The sequence below is a fragment of the Oryctolagus cuniculus genome, chromosome 6 (genome assembly GCF_051225735.1).
Source record: "Oryctolagus cuniculus isolate XC-2025 breed Fujian yellow rabbit chromosome 6, ASM5122573v1, whole genome shotgun sequence".
NCBI lineage: Eukaryota > Metazoa > Chordata > Mammalia > Lagomorpha > Leporidae > Oryctolagus > Oryctolagus cuniculus.
In genome coordinates this window covers 101,247,123-101,257,626 of record NC_142872.1, presented here as the reverse complement: position 1 = coordinate 101,257,626, position 10,504 = coordinate 101,247,123, and the positions used below count along the sequence as shown (strand labels likewise).

Below are 10,504 nucleotides of genomic sequence, written 5' to 3'. Positions count from 1 at the left end.
ACTCCCACTGCAGCACGGCCAGGCCAGGGAGATGCGGGTCTGTGAAGGCTTCCTGTGTGTGACTCCTGGGTGCATGGCAGGGTTGCTGATGTCCACGGGGTACAACTCATCACTGACTCCATCAGCAGACCAGGGAGCAGACCTTCCCTGGCTCAGTTCTGAGCCCAAACTGGGAGTGCCAAGGCTCCTGCCACTTCATCCCCGTGCCCGGGGCTGTCAGAGCCACCAAGGGGTAGCGGGGAGCTCACAGCTGCGGAACAGGGTGCCTCTGCCTTAGTGGAAGATGGAAGATTCACCTAACTCCCAAACAGGAAAGTAAGGAAAGAAGGAAAAACCAAAGTTCTGGTACAGAGATGATTCTTAACAGATGACGACTATTAAAGTTAACGGGTAAACTTTGAAAGCTAAAACAATGATGATGGAGACCGAAAGTAGGGACAAACATGACGACGAATAGACTGACAAAATTGAGAGGGCTTCCCTTTTGGGGAATGCGGAACAAAAGATGAACCTGCTGAAGTCAAGGTGGTAACGTACCTTTGGCAAAAAGTGTTCCCATCAAATATGCTTTATATTTTGAAATTTTAAGACATAAATCAATAAGTTTTGATTAACTACATTTGGAACCACTTAACCTCCTGCCAGTACTTGATAAATAACCTTGAACCACTGGTTATGTCCTCATTTGCTCTCCAGCAGCTATTTGTTGGAGTCCCTCTCTTCCTTTGTAAGTTTCCATAGTATTTTGCCCTCTTGCTTTCTCTGACTCCTATGTGTAATTTATCTCCTTTTTATCTGCTCCTAAACTCTTCCTCATTTACTTTCTAAAAATGCTTCAAACATTTGTCTCAATTCCTTTTATAATCACTCTATATCTTTTATATTCATTTGTTGTGCCTTATAAATTACTCTCCCACATTGTATTCAAATTCTTCCTTGCTACAATGCTTCTAAATATATGGTTCCATGTTTTTTATTTCACAAATACCTAAATAATTATTTTGACTTTACATGACCTGTCAATAGGTACATTATTCGATAAGCCAAATAAGGCTTTCAACAATAATATTGTTCATTTTGGCCAAAATTATTTCTAAATCAACATAAGCATGCAAAGGGAACTGAAAATAATACTTTGAAACATGATTAATTTTAATGTTTACAGGAAAAGAGTAAATTCACTAGCAGAAAACAAAATTACCAAAAGTAACACTTTACAGATTTCTTTTAGTCTCAAAGCAAGATACATTTTTCATAGAAACAAATATATCACCACTACAGGTACCATAATCTGGCAACATTTATACACAAGGCCATTTACCATTAAGAAAATCAGTGGCAATGGAAATGCAATACATTAGTTCGTCTCTGTTCAATTTTTTCTACTATACTTCCTGGCCTGCAGGAGTATTTGCCAGGATACAAAAGAAAATGTGTGGCCTCAATTTCAATAATATATAGAAAGCTCTGGCTGCCCATTTTAGTCCTATATGTACTATACAATCACTAGGAATGTTTTTATACCACTACTCTGACTTAATCCATTTACTATTAAGTCCATTCCCAAGGAACAAAACATTTTAACAGATTCATGGGGATATTATATGATTATTTTATACAAAATAACAAGTGCAATATCAGAACTTAATATTCTCTATGTCTACCCTAACAGAAGGAGAAAAACTGTACAGGGATTAACTAGAAAATAATTTGACATTATTTGGAATAGGGAATGTTAGAGAACTGGATGGGGGAAAATACAGTAAGGTTTCTTTCAGTTTTACAGTTGATTGCTTTTAAATGCACCAGATGATTTTCCGAGGGCCATTCACATTCCATGTTTAGATTCACTTTATTAGTGGCATATACAAAGCACCATATAATATAATATATGAAATGTAGAACAATCATGACCATGTAATTAACTGTAGAAATAACTGCTAAGAAAATATAGCAATATTTAACACAGGATTTCTGAAACCATTACATATTCCTTACTTTGTCCAAAGCTAAAGTCCCATGTTTTATTTTATAGACTTTGTCTAACAAGATTTATATGCATTTGGCACTGTTTTGGGCTGAAATAGTTGATATCTTCTGTACAGTAATGTTACAGTTTTATACAAACTTCAGATATACGGCATTTGGAATAGTCTTTATGATCCCCTTTCCAAGTGTTCCGTTTCACACAACAGCAAATACTCTGAATGCCTTTCCTCCTGGAGGATTCTGTAAACTGCAAAAGAAACCACAAAAAATATATTGATGTCATCTTCACATATAATCCTCCTAATAAATCATGTTTTCTTCTGACAGCCAAAAAAGCAGCTCTATGAATCCAGATGGTCAACTTTCTTAGGCTGCCGTAATTTATAAATTACTGGAAAGCTCCGAGATGACATAATTCTTTAAATACTGGTTGCATGCTGGTGTGCAGATTCCCTAGAGCAATGTAAGACACCTAATGCTAAGGAAAGCAGTCTCTGTGGAACTTCACGGGTTCCAGATCATGCTTTCACACAGCACCTTCTGCCTCTGAATGTACCAAAGCAGAGTTCAGCAACTGCGATTTCACTTGACAGGGGGAGTACTGAGACAAGTTTTACAGCTGAATCGCATGGTTAACAGTTGACTGCAAGTTAAATACATGCTGATGCTTACGCAGTAGTCTAGGGTACTAGCTTATAGTTATTTCCTCAGTCTGACAAAATTATATTGACAATATACAGATTAATACTTTTGACATCTACAGTTTCAAGAAAAATGTAAAGAAGTGTAATGGTTAAAACTAAAACAACCAAAGAATTTCTTCTCTGAAATACAAAAACACCCAAACATATAATCATACACTCCTTAATATCATTTCATAGATATTTAAAAAAAGTATTTATGCGAGAGCCAGAAAGACAGACAAAGAAAGAGCTTCCACCCACTGGTTCACTGCCCAAATGTCCAGTGGGCCAGGGCAAAACCAGGAGACAGGAACTCCATCAAGGTGTCTGATGTGGATGGGAAGAAGTTAATTATTTGAGCCATCATTGCTACCTCCTAGAGTCTGTGCAGCAGGAAGATAAAGTCAAGAACCAGAGTGGAAGGACTTGATTTAGGATGTGAGAGTCTTATCCAGTGTCTTCAGCATCTTAGTTGGTGTCTCTCTCTTTTTTTTTTTTTTTTTTGACAGGCAGAGTGGACAGTGAGAGAGAGACAGAGAGAAAGGTCTTCCTTTTTGCCGTTGGTTCACCCTCCAATGGCCACGGCGGCTGGCGCACTGCAGCCAGCGTACCGCGCTGATCCGAAGCCAGGAGTCAGGTGCTTCTCCTGGTCTCCCATGGGGTGCAGGGCTCAAGCACTTGGCCCATCCTCCACTGCCTTCCCGGGCCACAGCAGAGAGCTGGCCTGGAAGAGGGGCAACCGGGACAGAATCCAGTGCCCCGACCAGGACTAGAACCTGGTGTGCTGGCGCCGCAGGCGGAGGATTAGCCTAGTGAGCCACGGCGCCGGCCTAGTTGGTGTCTTAACTGCTAGGTGATAATGCCCACCCTATGAGTACTGCTATTTATTTTTATCTTTTTAAAGAATTAGTCCGAGGCATTTGTTATGTATGTATGTGTATATGTGTATTTCAAAGTCAGAGAAACACAGAAACATCTTCCATTTGCTGGTTCACTCCCCAGATGCACACAACAGCTGAGGATAGAGCAGGCCAACACCAGGAGCCAAGAACTCAATGGTTATAATTGAAGGACATCATGTTGAGTGAAATAAGCCAGACACAGAAAGACAAATACTACATATTCTCTCTTATACATGGAAGCTAAAATTAAAAAAACAAACAAAAAAAGAAATGTCTGTGTGTGTCAGTATTGCTGCAAATATAGTGTTTTGTTAAACTCTGTTTCATATCTTGTCAAATTATTAACAATGACATATTACTGTAGTTTAATGATCTATGACTATTTCAAAATTCACTGTGACACTGACATATTTTCATTAGCTTCATTGTTTGTAGCCCTTGTCTGTATTCCTACTGAACTATGGTCTTTTTACTTGTCAAACTTTTTATGTATTGTAGCACTAAGTCTTTAATTATAATGTAAATTAAAAATGTCTTCTCAAAAATAAAAATAAAAAATAGATAAACAAAGCAATAAATAAAAGAAGCACCAGGGATATGACTTGAACCCAGGTGTCCCAAATGGTGTCTTACCTGGTGAACCAAATGCTAACACCAGTAAGTAGATGTTAAGAATAATGCAGAATCATAAATTTTCTTTTTTATGGAATTATTTTATATTTTACTGGGTAACATTAATCACAATATATTTTATTTAAAGGTGTAAGATGTAAAATGGTAATGCTATTAATCATTGCAGTAAGAATAAAGACACAAAGTACAATACCTTTCATCTTTTATTTATGTACAAGAGAAGAAAAGAAGAAAATGTAGAATAAGAAAAGGCTGAGGTATGCATACAACACACAAAGGCACACACATGTGCCCCAGTCTTTCCATGCAAGCAGATGCCATTGTAAAGACATGTTCAAACTGGAAACAGACTGACTATGTGCCTTACGAAGTGGATGCTTTTGTCTTCTTTAAATACAACGACATCCTAGAAAAATGTATATCCCTCGCCTAAAGAATTAGTGCTGTAATTTACAAGTTATTGGACCATTTTTTAATCAGTATGAGCCTCAGTTTACACACATACAAATTAGGGTCTACAGACTCAGGAAGAGAGGGCTGCTGGTAGAGATGAGCTAATATAAAGACTATCCAGTAACATCTACCTTCTGGGATATTCCTATAATTGATTCTCAAAAGTAATTCTCAGTTTAATAGCATATCTAACACTGTAAAGTTCTAAAATAAATATAAGAAATATGACAGGTAAATGAAACCACATCACTCAGCTTATAAAACTACAGACTGCATTCTAGAACTCAAGTATCCATAAATTGATCATTGATCACATCTGCTTAAAAAGGCCATGAGCCAAGTGACAGAGAAGTCACTGAAAATTAATACTAAATACTGATCTTTCTATGAGATGATACCCAGATGGTCAGAGAGAAGGCAATCTAGAAACACTGCATGGCACATCCTTTGTCATCCTGTAGAGCAAGGGTGGGGAACATCTGGCCCATGGGCCACAGAAGACTCACAAAATCATTCGGCCTGGCCCTGCCAAGCACTGGCAGGCGGGACTCAAAATCCAATAAATATATAGCAGGTTAATTTTCAAACTGATAATTTTGTCTGGCCCACAAATGATGTTCTAAATCCCCAAATGGCCCTCAGCAGGAAAAATATTCTTCACCCCTGCTATAAAGTCACCATTGTACATGTGAACCCTCACTGGCAATTTTGAGAAACTCATGAAATATCTTGAAGAGAAGAATTTTTCCATATTTACACAAATGGAAATTCATATTACTTGCGTAAGTACCAATGATTTAAAAAGCAAATTATTATAGGTTCATTTCTCTTAATGTGTATTAATATTTGATAATGAAAGTCCCTTAAATTTTCCCACATAACTAATATATATACTCATACATACTAGTGGACTGAATAGTATGAGATAAAGCTCATTTATATAATTCCAGGAATCTAATTTCCAATCAAAAGGAGAAATTTGGTTCCAGGGAAAATCAGACTAATTGTTTTGGTCAAATACTTTGTCAGATAACTGGATTAAAGAAATAATTCAGTGCCTTGCTCACCTCAAAAGACTTAATATAAAAACTAATCTACAAAATCCAGAAGAGGATGAAAGAAATTTCCTAATTATAAGATCAATTAACAAAAGAGTGGTTCTGACTTCTAATCCGATTTTCATGTTGATTTTTAAAAGCCTGCAGGAGACAGGCACCTCTGGTACTGCAGTTTCTCCCATCCTGGAAGACCAGTTGTTCCACTGTTACACAAATGTGCAAAGGAAACACTGACTCAGTCACTTCCCTTCCGTGCCACTCTGACGAGGCCCATTGCAAAGCAATCACAAAGAGAAAGATGGTATTAAAGAAAAAAATGTGTGTGTGTGTGTGTGTGTGTGTGTGTGTGTTGTTTTTACCTTTCTGAGAAGATTCCATTCTGGAAAGATGCGATGTAAGTCTTTCTTTTGTCCACAGGCATAACGTCAACATAACCACCATGATTTCGAACCACCCCAGCATGTACCGCTGCTCTGCAGATACTGGACAGCTAAGAAGGCAAGGAAAACAACGCCTATGATTAGGAAATTCCTGCCGAGATCCCCAGTCAACTTTCATGGGACCGGAGTCCCTGACCTCTGTCTCTGTTTAGACAGAGGTAAGCGCAGGGTGACATTTTGCACATTAAGGAATGTTTCAAAAGTCACATGTCAGAGGCAATTCTAAGCACATCTCCAGGCCTCTCCACCATTTCATCTGCAAACACAAGGCCAGTACAACCCGCAGGCTTGCAGAGTCAAAACAAGGAAAAGCAGATTCACTCCGTTTCTCTCTTCAAGGGCCCATCTGCCATCCTTAAATTTCAGCTTTTGCGAGTCTACTGGATTCACTCTGACAGACTAAACACAGGACTTTTTATGTCCAATTTTGATTTAGACACATCTCAGCCATAATTCTATACATTTCTATGGCCCCTTTTCCAAAATACAAGCATGTATCAAATGAGTTTTTTTCTTACTAAATAATATAATCTATGCAGAAAAATTCTGCCTGAAAGGATAACCTCAACAAAAAAATAAATAGAATAAAAAATAAAATGTCTGTTGCCGGTTTGAATGGTCCAATATAAATTGCTAGACCAGTTCTATGTTTCTATTAAACTGGTTATGTAATCCGAATTGACTGGGATTTCTGAGGAGGAGAAAATTACTGTTTCAGGTCCAAAACATTCATATTTTTTAAACTACCAACATTCAAAAGACAAACCATTTCTTTTGGCCCAATAAATCTCTAGATTTTACCATGTGCTTTAATCTAAACGATCCATAGCTGAGGGCAGCCTGAGGAAGTCCCACCACGGGAAATGCTTGAACTGTGTCAGTTAGAGAGGTCCACCTCATATGCCCACCAGTCTGTCCTGATCCCAAGGGCGTGTTCCTTTCTCAACTCCATGCACATGCGGGTGACTTAATGTGCTTTTCTAAGTTCACGTAAGCGTGTGTATCTTACATGACTTTGCTTTATTACTGTGCTCTGAACTCTGTGGCATCAGTCAGTATTTATTAGCTCAGAGAGCCTGATGCCAAGCTGTTTAATCCTTTGCAAGCTTTTGCTATATCACTAAATACCATATAGTGAAAATCTTCTATCCATACTCTGAAGAGGCATTTTGTTCTCCACTTAAAGACTCACATTGAATTAATAATTGTATTCAAAATGGTTCATAACAGATGGAATTAAAAAGAATACTGTGCACATTTCAGTATTTATTCTGTTATGTTAAAAGCGTACTATCAGCATTTTTCCTGAGGCAAGAAAAGTGCTTAGATATAACATTCACTAAACCCAACCACTTGATATGTTTTGAGACTATTGTTTCGCCTACAACAATGCAGTCAGCAGGCATTCCTATGTGAGTTCAGAGGTCAAAAGACATTTTCTTTTCATACCACACTTTATGAGAATTAATGTAGCATGAAAAGAAAGAAGAATTTATCTGTGAAAATGGAATTATGAAGTTAAAACAAACTATAAATAAAAGTTCAAATTAATGGGATGTACAAGTTCTAATCTGTAAATAGGAAAAGAAGAATGAGGGGAAAGGACTGAGAGGGAAGGGGCGAGACAAAGAAGAAGAGAAGAAGGAAGGAAGGAAGGAAGAGAATGAGGAAGAGGGAGGCTGGTTGGTGGGTTCCACCTTTCCTTATCAATCTTATTTGAAAAGCTAATGCATTTCATAGGGATTGGAAAGACTGACAACCAATGGTTCAATCTCTGACTCTGTATTTACCCTGTGATAGCAATCTTTATACTTCCAACTTTGTCTTCAGAGTACCTACATAATACTTATTACTTATTGATTTCATTGAGGTAGGAAGAAATAAGGTGATCTCAGGATGTAAGTTCTAACAGAACTGATTCTAGCCAAGAGACAGCTTTAAAGATAAAGAAGTCGGTAGGGACTTTCACCAGATATGACTAAAATAAAAAGCTCTGGTACTTAAAAACCAAAACATCTTAAAAAATAACTTCTTTGTCCAGATATGCACATTCTCATACATTTAATACTTTGTTATTTTTCAGCAAATATTTATATGCCTGGTACTTGCTTAATATCTGATATACTGTGTGCTCTGAAGTTCTGTTGAGGCAGGAGCAAGCTTTGTTCACAGCTTGGCACGTATCAATATGGTGATGAAAAAATGATGAATGGATTGCCCAGCTATTTCCCTCAGGGAGCTTACAAATAATATAAGAGACAGAGAAAGCAGTAGAAGATGGCCCGGATCCTAGGGCCCCTGCACTCACGTAGGAGACCTGGAAGAAGCTCCTGGCTCCTGGCTTCAGATTGGCTCAGCTCCAGCCTTTGCAGCCATTTGGGAAGTGGACCAGTGAATGGAACACCTCTCTGTCTTCTCTCTACCTTGTTCTATTACTCTTTCAAATAAATAAAATAATCTTTTTTTAAAAAAAGAGAGACAGGGTAACAATGACAACATCTAACAAAATAGACTATTTGCTAACAGGGAAAAACAAAGGTATAGGGGCTGAAAGAAGGACAAACATTAGGAGATGCAGCAATATCCCTCACAGAGGAAGTAGCAATCATTTAGGGCAGGAAGAAAGAACAAGAATTTGACAGAAAAATTCCAGAGACAAGGATAATCCAGAGACTAGGGAAATCCAAGACAGCAGCAGGATATTTAAGCTGCTGATAGGAATAATGTGAATAAACCTAGATCTTAAAAGAGTCTTAGAATTGGAAAATAATTTTAAAGGTGACATCACATTGAAAAAAAAAAACTTGGACCTAAATGCATTCATCAAGACTCATAAGACAGTGACACATACATATTTCAGGCCTCTTCATGCAAATCAGATCCCTACAGTGTTCTGTTGAATATGTACATCAGGAAGATACTTCTCCCAACTTGCTTTTGTAATTCTCTGGCCACATAAAACCTAAACCAATCAGCATGTACTTCCAGATTCTCCCTCAACCTGTTTCAAGAGCTGTATTCTTCTATTCCTCAGACTAAAGTGGCCCCTTTAGCTACAGTTCTCATCAACTCAGAGACAAGCAAAGCCATGTACTATGCCCTGCAGGCAGCGCAATTATTCTCACCTACATGTAGATGTCATTCATCCAACCCATAATGTGTTCCCTAACCCTCTTTACCAAAGAACAGCCCAACCTGGCTCACAAAAGTATTTATCTACACTGAAGCCATCACAGTGGGTATTTCTTGTCCAACCCCACTAAAGTCATCCGTTACCACTTCTCCTCAACTTCTCCCCTTTGGTATACATTTTAAGGTATTATCTGCTTTTAATTTTATATCCTTTGGCAGTGAGGATACTGTTTATACATTTGACACATTCTTAATCATCCAGTTTACACTTCAAATAAGAACCAAAAGGAAGACTAAAGAAAAGCTAAATGCATTTTTCCTTCCCAAGACTGCTGTCGGCTATTTAAATCATTGTGTGGTATCAGATATTTGGGGAAGACATAATAACATATCTAGTTAAAGTAAATGATTGTACACTCATAGTGAGAATGTTGGTATCATTACAGAAACTGTGCTCTTATACTGTATTGCAAAGCACATACATACACTTAAATATGCATAGGTATCAAGGGTGGAAACCTTATTTCTGCCAAAGGCAATTTAGATATTTATAACATTATTCATGGGCCATACAAAATTATTAAATTACAAATTAGCCTGCAATAGTTGTACTGACTTTTGTGTCCCACCTGCAGGATGTGGCAGGGCCAGATCAAATGATTTTGCAGGCCTTATATGGCCCGCAGGCCTGACATTCTCACCTCAGGGTATATTTTTATTTATAGTGAACACTGAGAGATGTATAACTAGAATACTTACATCAGAATAAACTCGAGTTCCAATTACACGAGCATAATGTGGATTAGCTTGCATACAATTGCGAGGACAGTATACTCTGAAGAAAAAAAAAAACATATACTTCCATATTAAGCGAGTTGGTTAACATCAGTCTTTCTTACTAGTAAAACCATTGACAAGCATACACAAAAGCAAACTCAAAATTCTACACTCTTTCATTTCTTTTTCTCCTGAAATACGTCAAGGGACCCAGACAGGCAGTAGATACAATCCCTTCTGTTTATTTTAACCAATTCCAGTTTTTGACACAAATTTGGTTTCTTTTTAACACTAGGAAACCTTCTAACTTCCAGTTTTAAGGCAGAAAGAAACATAAGAAAGCATCACTATATATGCATCTGAGAAGGTGGTACTGCAGAATTTAGTAAAGAGGTAACCTGGGAAATCTGAATCACCATTTGCCTCATAATGTCTCA

The 10,504-nt window shown here is 37.7% G+C and overlaps 1 protein-coding gene across 1 annotated transcript in view; it reads right to left on the bottom strand.

Annotated features, from left to right (window-relative positions):
* Positions 1-1,131: 1,131 nt before the first annotated feature.
* CRISPLD1 (cysteine rich secretory protein LCCL domain containing 1) overlaps positions 1,132-10,504 on the bottom strand; it is a 50,389-nt gene continuing 41,016 nt past the window's right edge. Inside the window, exons 13-15 of the mRNA XM_002710644.6 lie at positions 10,050-10,125; positions 6,078-6,208; positions 1,132-2,236 (exon numbers count right to left, since the gene is read on the bottom strand). Of these exons, the coding sequence (XP_002710690.3) occupies positions 2,185-2,236; positions 6,078-6,208; positions 10,050-10,125 (259 nt within the window). The 3' untranslated portion in view covers positions 1,132-2,184. The remainder of the gene's footprint in view (positions 2,237-6,077; positions 6,209-10,049; positions 10,126-10,504) is intronic.